The sequence below is a fragment of the Sardina pilchardus genome, chromosome 6 (assembly GCF_963854185.1).
Source record: "Sardina pilchardus chromosome 6, fSarPil1.1, whole genome shotgun sequence".
Lineage (NCBI taxonomy): Eukaryota > Metazoa > Chordata > Actinopteri > Clupeiformes > Clupeidae > Sardina > Sardina pilchardus.
In genome coordinates this window covers 4,065,369-4,081,987 of record NC_084999.1, presented here as the reverse complement: position 1 = coordinate 4,081,987, position 16,619 = coordinate 4,065,369, and the positions used below count along the sequence as shown (strand labels likewise).

General features: G+C 47.0%; 2 protein-coding genes across 2 annotated transcripts; one reads left to right on the top strand and one right to left on the bottom strand.

The window, feature by feature from the left end:
* Positions 1–1,115: 1,115 nt before the first annotated feature.
* On the bottom strand, positions 1,116–14,525 carry ice1 (KIAA0947-like (H. sapiens)). The gene is made up of 20 exons (XM_062538183.1): positions 14,311–14,525; positions 13,991–14,049; positions 13,706–13,740; positions 13,268–13,286; positions 12,685–12,796; positions 12,455–12,522; positions 12,143–12,180; positions 11,943–12,025; positions 11,817–11,853; positions 11,688–11,723; positions 11,231–11,359; positions 10,731–10,808; positions 10,132–10,376; positions 6,714–9,404; positions 6,089–6,257; positions 5,784–5,944; positions 4,161–4,351; positions 3,241–3,341; positions 2,574–2,672; positions 1,116–1,771 (listed from the first exon to the last, which is right to left on the bottom strand). The coding sequence occupies exons 1-20, from the start codon at positions 14,398–14,400 to the stop codon at positions 1,590–1,592; spliced, it is 4,623 nt and encodes a 1,540-aa protein (XP_062394167.1). The 5' UTR covers positions 14,401–14,525; the 3' UTR covers positions 1,116–1,589.
* A 259-nt stretch (positions 14,526–14,784) lies between these two features.
* On the top strand, positions 14,785–16,274 carry pycr3 (pyrroline-5-carboxylate reductase 3). The gene has a single exon (XM_062538182.1). It carries the CDS (start codon positions 14,946–14,948, stop codon positions 15,765–15,767), a length of 822 nt encoding a protein of 273 aa, XP_062394166.1. The 5' UTR covers positions 14,785–14,945; the 3' UTR covers positions 15,768–16,274.
* Positions 16,275–16,619: the final 345 nt, after the last annotated feature.

Sequence of the window (16,619 nt, the reverse complement as noted above, 5' to 3'; positions counted from 1 at the left end):
CACTCACTGGCTGCAAAAGGAACATGAGGTGCCTCTCATGCAGCGTTTATACGTCCTCCCTCGCTCCTCCTGGGGCAGCTGTGGCCTACTGGTTAGGGTTTCGGGCTTGTGACCGGAGTGTTACTGCTTCGATCCCCGACCAGTCCACGGCTGAAGTGCCCTTGAGCAAGGCACCTAACCCCTCACTGCTCCCCGAGCGCCGCTGGTTGGGCAGGCAGGTCACTGCTCCGGGTTAATGTGTGATTCACCTCACTGTGTGTTCACTGTGTGCTGTGTGTGTTCACTAATTCGGTTAAATTGGGTTAAATGCAGAGAAACGAATTTCCCTCACGGGATCCAAAAAGTATATATTCTATTCTATTCTATTCTTATTCCTCGGGCCTCGATCCTCACTGATCTACATAAAGAATGATGGGGCGGCAACAATGGGATAGTCTATCCCTTCCTCTATCTTTCGTTATGTAGATCAGTGAGGATCGAGGCCCGAGGAGCGAGGGAGGACGTATAAACGCTGCATGAGAGGCACCCATGGTCTCTCCTCAGCAATCTCATGTAGCAGCTAACAATACACTCTGTTGTTACAGGGCCCCATCTACAGGAGAAAACCACGTATTACAGTCTGTCCCAGTGAGTCTTTCCTGTGTGCTTCAACATTATTGTGATATGAGAATTGAGGAGTGGGGAGTGATCTGAAAATGTTAGGAGAAAATGAAAAAAATACAGAGATTGTCATATCTCACATTTTTAGGCACGATAAACACTAAATGGGGACTAAAAGCTCAATGGTGTTTTATGCCCCCAACGGCACATTCCAGGCAGCACACCCTATTCCTAACCCTAACCCCCTCAACCCTCATCCTACCCCTAAACTGAGGGGAGTAGTGCCTTGAAGGCAGCGCTGCCTGGAAGGCACCATTGAGGGCAAATAATACCAAAGACCGGGACTAAAACCCATCACAAGAACTCTCTACCTGCTGGTAAAAGTGGGACTCAATTTTGTCAACACATAAAGAATTGCTGCTGAGGCTCCTGACTCCACCCCTCTTCAGCGTATCAAGTATGACTCGACACCTGCACACAGGACAAACGCAGTAAGAAATTTTTATTATGGGAAGTTGGACATGTCATTACTACTTACTTTAGTGCTCAAAGCTTTGAGTTTCATTTACACATATAAAGGCTCTTTTCTTAGTATATTTACAAAAGACAATCTTACAAAAGACATATTTACAAAGACAAGTGTGTGGGGGGGTGGTGGGGGGGGGGGGGGGGGGTCATGAGGGGGTCCAGCTTCCCAGCCAAGTCGGCTTTAAAACAGAACTAAACAAACACAAATAATCATGTGAAAATGCTGCAATGTCCAAGGTGCTACAAAGGAGTTATGGAAAGTCTGTGCGTGTGTGTGTCTGTGTGTGTGTGCGAGTGTGTGTGCGTGTGTGTGGAAAGTCTGTGTGTATGTCTGTCTGTCTGTGTGTGTGCGTGTGTTGAAGGTCTGTCCGTGTGTGTGTGTGTGTGTGTGTGTCTGTGTGTGTGTGTGTCTGTGTTGAAAGTCTGTGTGCGTGTGTGTGTGTGTGTGTGTGTGTTCCTTCTCAGGACGAGAGCTTCCTGCTGAGTGAGGAGATCTGCGTGAGGCAGCTGGTGATGCCAGGGGGCACTGCCCCCGTAGCCTCCGCACGCCACTCCGCCAGCGCTGCCAAGGCCTCTTTGGGGTTGCTAGGTGACAGGTCGTATATGGCATAGGCCGCCGCTAACTGCACTTCCCACGGCACCCCTAGCAACAGAAGGTAAACAAAGACACCAGAAAAGGAAGATCACAAATCTGTTAGCATTCAACAAACTCTATCGTCTATTGGCACAAACTGTCTAGTATTAAACAGTATCAGTATCAGCATAGTACTCAGGAACTCATTTAGAAACTATTAGCATCATTTTAGCCATTATTATTAGTTATTACAGTGTTATTAGCATTACATTTACCCCACCCACACACACACACACACACACACACACGATCCCCTGGTACACACATACACACACACACACACAATATACCTTATTAATTAATCATTTTGATTAATTCTTTAAAGATGAGCCGGCTCTTGAGTACAGGGAATTTAATTACTTATAATTAATTTTATGAGTACATGACAATAAACTACTTGAACTTGAACTAATATTAACCTCTATCCTACCCACGCTGCAGCAACAGTCTTCTGTTGAGAGGTTTACCTCTTAAACCGAGTTCATTCAGCTGGGTTTACTAATTAAACCACATGCCTCCTATCCAGGCCACCACTTCCATTTTCCATCACTACCTCTGCCATCTAAAGTTTGTTTATCCATCGTCAATACCCCAATCTACCCCAGGTTTAAATAATGCAATGAGGTATTCAAACAACGCCTCTTGGCTTACAATCCCACAGGTGTGGTAGGTTTACTCCCAAAAGCCAGATTCTTGTGCTATGATAAGCAGACAGTGTTCAGACTTCAGAGCTGCACTACTGGCTACATTTACCAGCCCCAAAACTCCGGTGTTTTGTTCCATATGATCAGTAACAGATGCAGACACAAACCTTCAGCCTGGCCTTGCTTGCCGAGCATGTTGATGACGGAGGCTATATTGCGGACGCCGGCGGTGTACTTCTCCTTGATGCCCTGCTGCCCTAGTCGCCCTGGAACAGAGAAGAGCAACATGGTTGTAGTCATTACTGGGACATGGTAGTCATTGGTTCTGGGACATGGTAGTCATTGCTGGGACATGGTAGTCATTGCTGGGACATGGTAGTCATTGGTTCTGGGACATGGTAGTCATTGCTGGGACATGGTAGTCATTGGTTCTGGGACATGGTAGTCATTGCTGGGACATGGTAGTCATTGGTTCTGGGACATGGTAGTCATTGGTTCTGGGACATGGTAGTCATTGGTGGGACATGGTAGTCATTGGTTCTGGGACATGGTAGTCATTGCTGGGACATGGTAGTCATTGGTTCTGGGACATGGCAGTCATTGGTTCTGGGACATGGTAGTCATTGGTTCTGGGACATGGTAGTCATTGGTTCTGGGACATGGTAGTCATTGGTTCTGGGACATGGTAGTCATTGCTGGGACATGGTAGTCATTGGTGTTGCATGGAGCCTCTAAATGAAGCCAGCCCTCACACATCAAAGCATGGCTGTATCCCTCCAGAGAAAACAACTAACTAACTAATTAACTAAGTAACTAATTAACTAACTAACATACCGATCAGTCGGAGAACGGCGGCCACGGTCACGTCCTGGATGGGACCCTTCTGTGTCCGCGGCTGGCTCACCCACGCATTCATTACGGGCCAAAGGTCATTACTGCAACGGGAACAATGACAAGAGGAGGAGGAGGAGGAGGCAGAAGAGGAGGCAAAAAGTGGGGAAGAGAGAGAGGTCTTCATTTAATAGTGCATGACTTACAATCTATCACACAGCAACAAATCCTAACATTGTTTGACAGAGTTGATGATACACAACAAGGCGACTTTTTGAGCAATGTTGTTCTGCCACTTTCCTGTGGAAATGGGGCAACAACCGCTTTCTGGAAAACGTCCATCATCAGAAGGCAAACTGTCATGGTGATCCATTCAGAGCACATGGACCTGGTCACGCGCTTGCCCATATGGTTGCAGCGTTGCTCAAAAAGTTGGCTCAATGTGAGAACTACCAGTTCATCATGTACTAGGACATGAACTACCAGTGCATCGTGTACTAGGACATGAACTACCAGTGCACCGTGTACTAGGACATGAACTACCAGTGCATCGTGTACTAGGACATGAACTACCAGTGCATCGTGTACTAGGACATGAACTACCAGTGCATCGTGTACTAGGACATGAACTACCAGTGCATCGTGTACTAGGACATGAACTACCAGTGCATCGTGTACTAGGACATGAACTACCAGTGCATCGTGTACTAGGACATGAACTACCAGTGCATCGTGTACTAGGACATGAACTACCAGTGCATCGTGTACTAGGACATGAATTATCAGTGCATCCTGTACTAGGACATGAACTACCAGTGCATCGTGTACTAGGACATGAACTACCAGTGCATCGTGTACTAGGACATGAACTACCAGTGCATCGTGTACTAGGACATGAATTATCAGTGCTTGAGCTCCTGTACCGGATGATGTTGTCAAGCGTCCACTTCCATTTCTGATGCGAGCACAGGAGGTCAAGGGCGAAGATGCACTCCCACGACGTGGGGCAAAGGTCGTCACCGTGGCGACTGTGGGGCTGAAACCTCATGTTGCCTCCAGTGCGTAGTGCAGTCATTGTGCTGTTGATCAGCTGAGGTATATCACAGGGGGGGTTCTGTAGAGGAGAGCATTTTAAGAGAGTCATGAAAAACAGTCATACCATAGAGCTTCAAATGATGGCCGGGGTCTTTTATTTACTTATTTATTTAAGGCTACACAAAGCACAGGCCTTCATTTGGGGCAGACTTGTATTCGAGTCCTTCCTTCCTTCCTTCCTTTCGTCCTGCCTGCCTTCTTTCTTTCTTTCTTTCTTTCTTCCTGCCTTCTTTCTTTCTTTCTTTCTTTCTTTCTTCCTGCCTTCCTTTCTTCCAGCTTCTCTTGAAGAATTTTATTCTTAGAGATAAAGTAACAGGCTACTCTTAAAGTGGGCCAACTCTGTTCAACACTTCCTGTAACCGTTCAGAAATGAGTTAGTGTGGGCTCATCAGCAACACCATTTACTGTGAGACATGCATTGCATTTGTTTGATGATACTGCTAAACGTTGGGACTGATGGGCACTGAAATCTGGGGGGTATTTGATGGCTCACTATTAAGTTTCATGTAGTTGAAAGACTGTTGGGATTTCCACCCGAGGCAGCCCCTTACATTCAGTCATTCATTGATGAAACCATATTGCGTAGCCAAGTAACCTAAATTGAGTTATTTTTTAATTATTCATGATTTACTTTTTATTAAATGTGTAGGCTGGAATGCCTTACGGCAACAACTGTGTTTAAATGCAGTAGCGCTTCAGCCTCTGGCAAGCTCAGAAGAAGGGCAGCAAGCGTCTGGTAGCTCGAGAGCGACATGTTGGAGTAAGGCAATGATTTTTCATTGCCAACAGTATTAAACCAACCAACAACATAAAATATTAAGAAGAACTCTCTTATTTCATGAAGTTAAATGAAAATAATGTCTTCTAGTGCTCGTGGACTGATAGCCCTACTGGTAGGCAATTATTACCCCGGCTTGTATTTGGGGGCCGGCCTTTGTTTGTCCAAATTGACCACACCCCCGGCTAATATCCTAGGGCCAGCTATAAATAGAATCCTGGCCATAATTTGAAGATTTACAGTATATGTAGTTTTTTAAATAATAAAAATGCATCCCCCATTTTACTTTTTGTTTCATTGTAGTTCTGCATTGATTGGTCAATATCAATCAACAACACAAGCCATAATAAAGAGGCTGTTGAAAGTAGTTTTAGGATTTCTGTTCATTCGGAATCTGCTCCTCGTCTCTAAAGACACCAGCTCTCTGTAGTGTAGCCAAGTCTGTCCAAGTCATGAAAAACCCACGCAGAAAGTTTTGTGAATGCTAAAGTAAACTTTCTCATCTCCTGCTTGTGGCTTGATAAATGTGACCCGAGCATTAGCATTTACAGGGAGGACGAGGCTGTATTCACGCTGTGCCTGATTTATTCAAATGTACACCGAGTAGGGACAGAAGGCTTCGTCCTTCTCCGTATCCGAATGGAATGCTGAGCAGAAGCAAGGCTGTACTGACCGAGTCCCAGTGGAGGTAGGCGTTGAGACAGTGGAGGACGTCCCCGCGTGCCTGTGTGCGGGCGACCGCCTGGACGGCTCTGCAAAGGTCACTCCTACAGGTCAGCAAGCTAGGCCACGTGGTCACCATAAACAGGAGGTGTTTGGCAGCGTCCGGGAAGTCTGTTCAGACACACACATTCACACACACACACACACACACACACACACACTTCAGTATTAGCACACAAGCACACACCCACAGCGTACTGTACATATCTTTGTAATACAGCCAAACAGAATGTGCATTGTATATTGACAGCTGACCTTCTTTCAGGAGACTGTAGGCCAGGGCGTTGGCCTTGAGCCGATCTTTGTTCTGGCGGCACAGCGCGGTATAGACTCGACAGAGGCTCTGGAGGTGATCCCCAACCAAGGTCGTCCTCTCTGCCTTCAGCTGAGCCAAAATGGCGGACAGGAAGTCCTCGGTCAAAGACTGAAAGGACACATCACATCATTAGTGTTGGGCAGGGGGTTCAGGTGGCAGAAGCTTAATGTACTGGCAGCTGAAAAGGAGCATTTATCCACATCTCAGGACATTCACAGGACTTATATTATAGAAGTATTCTATACACATGGGAGGGGGGGGGGGGGGGGTCTGTGCCTGAAGTTAGCAGAACTTTTGAAGCTGTTCTAAAATGATGTATCAAATCGAAGTCAACCTGGCCCAACATTGCCAGAGGACTTCAAGCCCTGCATTCATCCAGGAAATTTCCTGGATCAAAAATGATAATAGGGCCCCAGGTTGAAAAATATCAGAAATCTCCTTCAACACTTTAATTTCTCTATTTGTAGGTGCAGTTTTATGGTCCAATAAAACAAGTCAGGTGAGACAGCACTCTTTCAGATGCCTTCTGATCCAGTAATGTAATAGAGTGCAATGGCTACTGACCTTGTGTGTTGTGCAGAAATCGGAGAGCACCTCCTTCTCTTCATCTCTCAGTATGGGGACCGAGGAGACCCTTTTAATGTGCACGTGACTTTTAACCACCACCAGCAAATCAAAGCAAGAGCTTCCCAGCTTCGCCAGAGCCTGAGAAATAACACACTCTTTGCTGCTCGCCGCATTGTCCAGCGGAGCGATCCGATTATTGGTGACAACGTGCAGGCCGTTAGGGGTGTGTGGGTCTTTGGACTCCCAGTCGGTCGGTAAGGGCTCTACGGCGAGGTCTGACGGCGGCCTGGCGCTAATGGTAACAGGAGAGTTGCCCAGGCGGAGCTTTTTGGCGCTCTTTGGCAAAAGCACGTTGGTCCCGGAGCGCTTGCCCGCCTGCTGGGTTTTGGTGAAGGCCGTGGTCACCGAGTTGAAGCCGGACGCCGCGTGGCTGCCGGGGGCCTGAGGGGGCGTGCTGGGTTCCGGGGCGGCGGCGGCGCCGGAGCCGGGCCGGACGAGGTTGCAGACGTTCCCGCGCAGGATGTTGAGCGTGCGCGCCTGAGCCGACAGCTCCGGGTACATGGAGTCCAGCATCTGCATGGAGTTCTCCTGGCTCTGGGCCGAGGCCGGCGCGGCGGGGGACGCGGGGTTCAGCGGCGTCGGGTGTCGGCAGGGGACCGGCACGGCGTGCTTGGGCGTGGCTGAGCCGAACTGCAGCGGGGAGGAGTGGGCGCTTCTGCAGGGGGACGGGGTGGTGGTGGCGGCGGCGGGGGAGACGGAGACGGAGACGGAGATCTTCTGCGGGCCGTTCCGGAGCGCTAGGTTAGCGGAGGGCATCGCCGCGGCCCTCTCAGTGACGCCGTCTTGCGCCGCCGCGGGTCCAGACGGGGCTCTGGAAGGGCGGTCCAGTCTACCGGACTTGGGAGGAGTCGGCATCAGAGGAGGGAGCAGAGGCCGGAGAGGGGGGCCCATCATGGAGCGCATGTTGCCGACCGACTCCCCGGGAGGCGTTGAGGATGCCGTAGGGGCCGGCTGAAGAGATGCCACCAGGCCTTTGACCCTCGTATAGCTGCCCTCGTCCCCTGGTGCCCCATGGGCGTCTCCAAAGCCATTCGTGTGCACTACTCCATCAGCTGAATGCTTGAGTGTTGCCGTGCCATTGGTGATAAGCGGCCGGTCTGGAGACCGGACATCAGGCACACGTGCGTCCTCCTCCTCCTCCTCCGCCTCCTCCTCCTGCCTGTGCCCGTTGGAGTGCTCTTGGGTGCTCTGTGGAAGCTCCTGTGTCTGCTGCTCCACCTCAGGCTGTGCATCTTCTTGACTCTCCAGCGCTGGAGGAGCATCAATGCTATTCGTCGTCGTCATGTCCCCACGGCTCATATATGACAGTTCAGCCTTCTCGTTTTTGCTACTCAGAAGGTCAGCGTCCTCATCAACACACTGGACGCCCACACCACGCTGCGCCACTGGACTGCAGTCGGAGTCTGATATTGGAGTCTGAGCATCTGTGCCACGTGCCAGATCTTCTGAGGGTTTCTCCGTCGATCCCCCCTCCACTGATCCGTTAGCGCTTCCAGCGGGCGGCTGGCTGTCCCGTCGGGAGTGGGCCACTCGGACCTTGCGCATGGGAGTGCGGTAATCCTCGGACGATTCCGTGTCCACGCACGCATCCTCCGAGGGTTTCTCCGTGTCCACGCACGCGTCCTCCGAGGGTTTCTCCCTGCGAGCCCCAGACTCGCCCTCGCGCAAGTCTGCGCTGCTCCTCACACCAGTGGACGCCCGACGCTGCCCATTCTGACACTCGTCTCTCAAAGCTGCGTTCCCCACATCAGGAGCGGGACTGGAGGCATTCTGCTTCTGTTCTGTTCGGAATCTAGAACTCACTGGGGCGTGATGATTGGGCCACTGTCCATTCCGTCCCACTCTAGAGGGCACAGTGTTCTGGAGCTCACTCTGGTCCAGATCATGGGCGCTCTGTTCCCCACTCAATGACACTGACCCCAGAGCCTCGCCAGTGTATTTCTTACTGATTCTCGCCATCTGACCTTTGACTTGAGGTTTCGGAGTTGAGGCAAAGTTTGTCAAAGGAGGCAGTATATGTGATGTTTGTTCCTCGTGCAGCTCACCATTGCACACCACAGCCTCAGAGTCGTCTACAGGCTTAAGAATAACAGGGCCATTTCTCAGAGGACTGTGTTGGAGTTCAGCGTCATCCTCTTTGGTCTGCAAGAGTCCGACTCCATTAGTAAGTCCAAACGCAGAGCTGTGGTGTGGGTCTGTGCCGGACCCAACCGCAGGGCCAGTGTGAACGCCTTCCAGGCCATTTACAGAAGAGGGGTCCCACTCCATATCAGCAGTGTCATCACCACACGCCTGCGCTGACTCCATGACATCATCAACGCTCGCCATCTCTTCCCCTTGTCCCTCTCGCTCACCAGGAGACTTGATGCTCGCTGCCACAGGAGCCGACATCCTTCTGCTCTTTCCGTTAACGGACATACGGTGACAGGCGGCCTCGCTTCTCCGGTCTGTGGTTTGTCCGTGTGTGTCGGAGAGGGAGGGCTGATGGAACTTGACCTCGGGCGGGGAGTCGGGGGAGCGTTTGAGGCCGTTAGAGAGGAGCGCAGCCTCCTTCACGTCCTCCTGCTTGAACGTTGGGAGCTCTTCCTCTTCCTCGTCTGATAACTGCAAGTCTTCCTCCACATTACTCTGAAAAGGGTAAACACAAAAAGGACTTCAGCAGAATGTCAACATGTAAACAAATAAGCATGAACACAAATAATCTTTAAAAAAAAAAAAGGCCTTTAACCCTGCCTAAAAATCTTTCTCTAAATGCTTCATATAGAGATAAATAGAATAACCATCTAAATAATGTTGAGAAGTAAAATTGATAATTTAGATGGTCATGTGATCACAGAGAGGAAGAGGAAGTGGGAAGAGGTGGTGCATACCCAAGGGGGCAGCGAACGTTCTGAGAGTGTAGACAGTATGGCGGCCGCCATGCTAACGAGAAGACCGTGGCTAGCTGGCCATTCCATTGAATCCTATGGGGCGTAAGAGCCACTTTGACATCAAATTACGTTAGAGCTGAAGCGTTTTAAGCCTTTATATGAACATTTTCTATTGTCGGGGTACATACTACATTGTGAAATTGACATAATAATCTCGTAACTGTCTTATCGGCTGAGTAATTAACGTTTTTCGAAAGTCAATGCTAAAGTGTTAAAGGCGCATGCGTCCAGCGAGAGTAAAGCGTCGCCATAGGTCAGACTCGGTCAGACTACGTGCCTACGTCACATGTACGACATCTGAGCCTGCGCAGGAGACCTATGACGGAATAAGAAGACCTAAAAAAAACGTTGAAATTTGCTTCCTCGGTCTCTGCTGCCGTCTACGTGATAGCTCTGTCCATATCTTTTACTGTCTATGTGCATACCCTCTGATGGACAGGGCTGGGAATCGGCGAGAGCAGAGGGGGGAGCCGTCTGAACAAGTCCAGAATCTCCTCCGCTGGCACAGGGATCTTCCCACAGGGGGCAGCCGGCCTGCCAGAGGTGCGGGCAGGAGTTCGGACGGGGGTTCTTGGCACAATGGTAGGACACAAAGGCACAGGTGACATGTGAAGACGTTCCTTAGGCACTGGAACCCCAGCCGGACTAACTGGTCCACACGTCAAGGATCCTGGTGTGCAGAAACACAGAGGGGACAAAAATCACAGTTACAATTGCTGGAATGTGCTGGAGAGAATGTTCAGATAGCAATACACTACAGTATTTGCTGGGGTCAACGTGACAGAATTGGTATTTAAAAGTAGCACATACTGAATACATTATCTGTGCGATGATATACACTGATTTTGATAAATAGTCAGCTGAAATGGCTAGTGAATAAATGTAGATGAGTAGTTGTGCTACATTTCACTGTGGCAAAGCAATAAGCAGGTGTGCTGCTGGAGAGGCCAGACAGCAGCAGAGTCTGGAAAAGAGAATGAAAACACAAGGACCATGTGGGTGCGTATGCAGTGCTACTGCTTACCTATCTGGGGAGGCATTTGGGACAGTGGTGGAGGCAGCACACAGTGCTGAAGGTCCTTCACCAGCTCCCTTATTTTCCCTGTGAAACAAGCGAGACTTCAACAACAGGAAAAACACAGCAGGACTTCAACAGGCACAAAACAACTTACACTGCATACATTTAAAAAAAAAATATATATATATATGCATATTATGCACAACAGGCGAAGGAACTGACAAATTTCACTGCATTCTTTACTTTAGTAATGATATGCATGTGACAAATAAACCTCCTTGTGTCCTTCTATATATAAATATATATATTTATTTTTATTTTTTTTTACACCACACCAAGTCACAGGCAATTCTGTGTCTCTTGTATACAGCCCAGTCCAAATGCATGGCTTTCTCTGCTGAGACACAGGCAACTGAATTCTGTGTCTCTTGTATACAGCCCAGTCCAAATGCATGGCTTTCTCTGCTGACGCGTGATTAGGACTGCGTGCTAAATGCTGCGCTTACGTAGGTCCATCAGGCTCTCCTCCGTGGGGTCAGTCTGCACCACTGTACTGGCCGTGTGTGTCGCGTTTGTCTGGACGGCCGTGCTGCTCCTCTCCGCAGTGTCTGTCTGCACCACTGTGCTGCACAGCTCTATGGGAATACACAAAACACATACCGTCATTTCTTGACTATTAGCCGCGGCTTATACATTGATTTTGCTAAATTTCTTCAGCTATGAGGCTAATACAGGGGGGCAATTAATATGGTGTTAATATGGTTTTGTTTCTTTTAACTTGCATAAAACACTGTCGTGCGGCTTATATGCGGGAAACTACTGTAGCATGGGGGGTCCTCGATTCATTTAACTCATTTTAGAGGCTGATCAGCATGACAAGTCAGCAGTCGACAGTCGACAATCGACTTGCAAAAACTTTGTCAGCCATTACTGATGTTATGCCAACAAGGCAGCCAGTCTTACCTTTCCTTTCTGTTTGTGTTCCAGAGCTCTTCTTTTCTGTAGAAATGACAAGATGTTAAATGAACATGAAAACTCACTTAGTCATAAATCACTAATTACGGTCATCTTTCATATGAGAATGCATCTTACCTTTGTTTATTTCTTTCTCTAGCTTTTCCAACTTTTCCTGTTGAAAGAGTGTATTGATGAGTGAATGGGTAGATTGATTGATAGTGATAGATAAAACTTCCAGTGATTGCAAAGGAGGAAACTTACTTGAGTTTGCTGCAGTTTATTCTCCAAGGATTTATTTTCATTTTGGAGCGAGGTGACAACAGTGCTCTGCTTGAGATTTGAGTCTAGACAAACACACACGTACATGTACTTTAGAACTTGGAAAACATTGTTGCATAATAAACGAATCAGTGATACTATGACTAATACGTAACATACAAGTAAACATTAAATTCACCAACCTTGGAGAATTTTGAGTTGAAAAATAATTCGGTCCTTCCTGCAAGAGAGAGAGTGTGTGAGAGAGGATAAGTGAAAGTGAACGAGAGGACAGAAAGAAATAGAGGAACGCAAACTTTAGATCTGATTAACTATATATAGCATCACATGGAAATCACTAGTCAACTGTGCATGCTGAAATACAATATCGAGCATCACTACACAACGGCCCTTTACAGGTGAATTCTCCAATATACAGTGCGCATGTCAAGCTGTGCATTGTGCAAGCTATAAGCATAAGTTAGCAGAGAGTGGTCTCTGAAATGCTAACTCACAAAGTCTGGGCCTCAGGGTCTCCGTTCCTCAAGTCTGCCGCTCCATCCTGGCATTGCTGCAGAAAACCCTGTTTCAACAACAATGACCATTAATAGGTGGCCCAAAGAGCTTCACAACTTGAAACTGAATTTTTCTGAATACTGAATGTTCTCAATAATACAAAGCAGTTTAAAAAAAAAAAAAAAAACGAATGTCAAAATTACTGTTTTACGTCTTCAAGAGAATGTACCATAGTCCTCTGCAGTTCCTCTTGCATACACACATCTTCCTTGTGTAGGCAATCAAAAGGAGCAACGTTCAAAAGCAACTCGTCTAGGTGACTGTGGAATTCAGCATTTTCCCTGCAATTAAGGGGGATTCAAGCCATCAAGATAAATGCAGCTTTGCTTTCTATCATCGGCCAAGATATTGACAAGCACAAGGAATTTGGGCGATCTTTCTCAAACATAACAAGCTTACAATCAATTACACCTATGGATGCAATCACTAATATTAATTGTCCAATGATTGTTAATACTCTTATTATTATTATTATTATTATTATTACAGTGGAGAATGATGAATGTATGATTATGCTGGACTCCAATATAATCAATGCAGCAATCATTCTCCAGTTTACACTAGCATATTCATCATGGCAGACAGACAGCATTAAGCATACATTATAAACTGATAAGCATTCTTATAGTTCAGACTATTTTCCCAACAAAGGAAAAACCCGCCATGGATACTGTAGGTCACATCCTTCTGAAGCACTGTCAAATATGGCATTCAGTGTTACAGTGATGAAAGATCAGGAAGTGTTGCCTTACCTCTGCGTTTGGTGAAGCTGTATTAAAGAGTCAAGGCTAACTGACAATATGCAGATCATCAAACACATAACAACTCACACAAGTACAACCATTCAGGGGTAATCAATGCATTTAAAACATTTCCTCTGAAAATGTAGTAAAACACCTAAAGCAGAAGAAAATGTCTAGGCCTAAAGTTATCAAAAACGTTTTAATCTATTTTCTATATCTGTATATATTCTGTAATTATCTATTTTCAATTCACGCACAGTACTTTAAGCCCAGGCTGTAATCCTTGGGGCCAAGAACATGACAACAATGAAAGTGTGGAGAGATGTCTGTAGCCTACAGCTAAATCATTTCCAACTGCTACCTCTTGACAGTCGATAAGTGAGTGCAATTTTCATATTATAGTAATGACACAGCAACAAATGAACAGAGGTAAGTGTGAAAGGATATCATCGCATTTGTCTTTGAACTCGTTCAATACTTTACTGTGGAAATAAACAACAACAGACCAATGTTACCATCACAGTCTGAGGACCACCATTAAAACAGGTCCAGCGTCACACCCCAACATTTGACACATAACAATGCTGTATACATGCCACACAGTTTGAAAGCAGATATCATAACAAATCAGTCTGAGTTAAGTCTAGCATGCAATCATATATGCAGCAACCAATCAGCTGAATAAACGTGCAAATAAACACAACGCACGTTGACAGTTAAATGACAACTCACTCTGTTTCGATGATCTTCTGCTTTAATGCCAAAAACGATGTAATGTATTCGTGCAGTGTCTGAGAACAGAAACACAAACACTCGAGATCAGGCACCAACACAACACATAACAGATAGCGTAGCAAGTTCGCTACCGCTAACTCAATGCTTAATCTTAAGTTTTTCCATTCTAGGCCCAATGTCGCCATTCTGGTAACACTGGCATTTGATACACGTGCCCAACAGAATAGCCAAACACTACTCCTGGATAATATAATACAATAACAACACAATAAAGTCGCTAGCCACAGTCAGTAACGTTAACGTTAATGTAATTTCACCTCATTCAACACAGCGCAGTTTTGACAAGTTCCAGCCGTTCCGTCTGGGGCAATTCCTGCAGTTCTCGCTTGAGTCTCTCCGGGCATCATGGTAACTTAGGTACACCACGGGGGTTTTAAAATGTGGATAAACACTCACAAACATGAATGAAAGCGTTTATGCCACAAACCAGAACTTCTACACAAGCATGGAGCACAAAACGAATTTGCGGTGTTTGCTTGGGTCCGAATTAAGGACCTTAGGTGTCCGTCTTACTGCCGGTTTCAAACTCTAGGAGAAAATACATGTTTGGGAGCTACTATGAGTATTATATTTCCATTAAGAATAAATTAAGGTATATTATGTGGCGCAGAATATATTGTATGATTAATCAGTATTTCGTAAACTAATTGGACAATGTCGCCTGCCAGGCAAAGTAGTAGGACCACTACCAACAAAATGTTGGGCGCTGTTATTGTACGTCATTACTTCTGTCAACTTTGTCGCACAGTCAACGTTGCAGCAGGAGTGAGTGCAATGACCACATGTCCAAAGGAAGACCGAAAGGAATGTCCAGTAGCCCGTGTATTTCTGGTCTAGTTCTCCAGCAGGAGAAAACCCGTTTCTGATTCAAGACACGTGCAAAACAGGTAGGATGGCGTCCGACTATTCTCAGCTCAAGATTGGTTTCATTGGTGCAGGGAACATGGCTTATGGCATTGTTAAGGGAATCCTCAAATCTGGTTACATCACCCCTGCAAATGTCATAGTGAGTGCGCCGTCAGCCAACAACTTCGCTAGATTCCAGGAGATGGGTGTGCATCTTGGGCACTCAAATGTGGACACCGTGTCTGGGACACAGCTGGTCTTTCTAGCAGTGAAGCCCCATCTCATCCGTGCAGTCGTCACTGAAGTCTTACCGCATTTAACAGAGCGACACACCATCGTTTCAGTTGCTGCTGGTGTCACTCTGGAGACGCTTGAGCAACTCTTGCCGGCAGGAGTTGGCACTGTGCGCCTGATGCCGAACCTACCCTGTGTGCTCCAGGAGGGGGCGCTGCTGTTCGCCAGGGGCTCGTCCACCACACCGGAGACGGGCGCCCTGCTGAAGTGCTTGCTCTCGGCCTGTGGGGCCGTGGAGGAGGGACCAGAGAGCTGGATCGACATTCACACGGGCCTGAGCGGCAGCGGGGTGGCGTTTGTGTACCTGTTCGCTGAGGCGATGGCCGAGGGAGCTGTGAAGATGGGCATGCCCAGTGTGCTCGCCCAGCGCATCGCCGCACAGACCATCCTGGGCGCCGGACACATGCTGAGGGACTCTGGGAAGCCAGCTGCGGTGCTGCGGGGAGAGGTGTGCACACCTGGCGGCACCACCATCTATGGCCTGCACGCGCTGGAGAAGGGGGGCGCGAGATCAGCTGCTATGTCCGCTGTGGAAGCTGCCACCGAGAGGGCACGAGAACTTGGCCGAAAATAATGAATAGCACATATTCTCCATACGGAATGTCACACATGCATATCCTGCTGGATTAATTAATGCACATAAGTCTCAATAAATGAATGTTTACAACTTTTGGCAATATTGCTGCCTGCACACTTGAAACAAGATGCTTGACATACAAAAATCTACACCACAATCTTTATATTAAGTAAAAATGTTTAGAAAATCAAAAGAATGCTCTGATCTCTCATTATGCATGGCCACGCATGATGAGTCATGATAATATTTACTTCAGAGTATGGCTAAATATCAGACCCCTGCCCCCTCTCTATTTATGCCCTTAAAAAGTGGTAATAATAATCTCTTCCAAACTAATAAATAAAAAATGAGGTCCTCATTGTATTAAGACAGTGGAATAGCTAGATGGATTTAGCCCGGGTGCAGCTGAACTTAATCGTGAGTATGACATCGTCAGACTAAAATGGATACGCTTGGGATAAACCTCAGGCTTGAGAGTCTAAAATAAAGGCATTTCATAGCTGATTTTTTTTAATGTATAGGAAATGGAGACTGTAATAAGCTCCCAGTTATTCCCCATAGACGTCTTTATTGCTGTCTCATCGTATTGCTGTGATGGAAGTGTTAGTGGTCAAAGGTTACGCTTTTGAAGGTTGAGTAAATGTGACCATTTACAGTATATCCATGTTTGAATACGTAGATGTTGTGTTGGACTGACACAATGTCCTGCAGTAGCTTGAGGGAATGTACAACCCCTGGCAAAACATATGGAATCACCAGTCTTGGAGGATGTTAATCCAGTTGTTTAATTTTTTAGAAAAAAGCCAGATCACAGACATGAAACGAAACTAAGTTCATTTGCAATGGCAA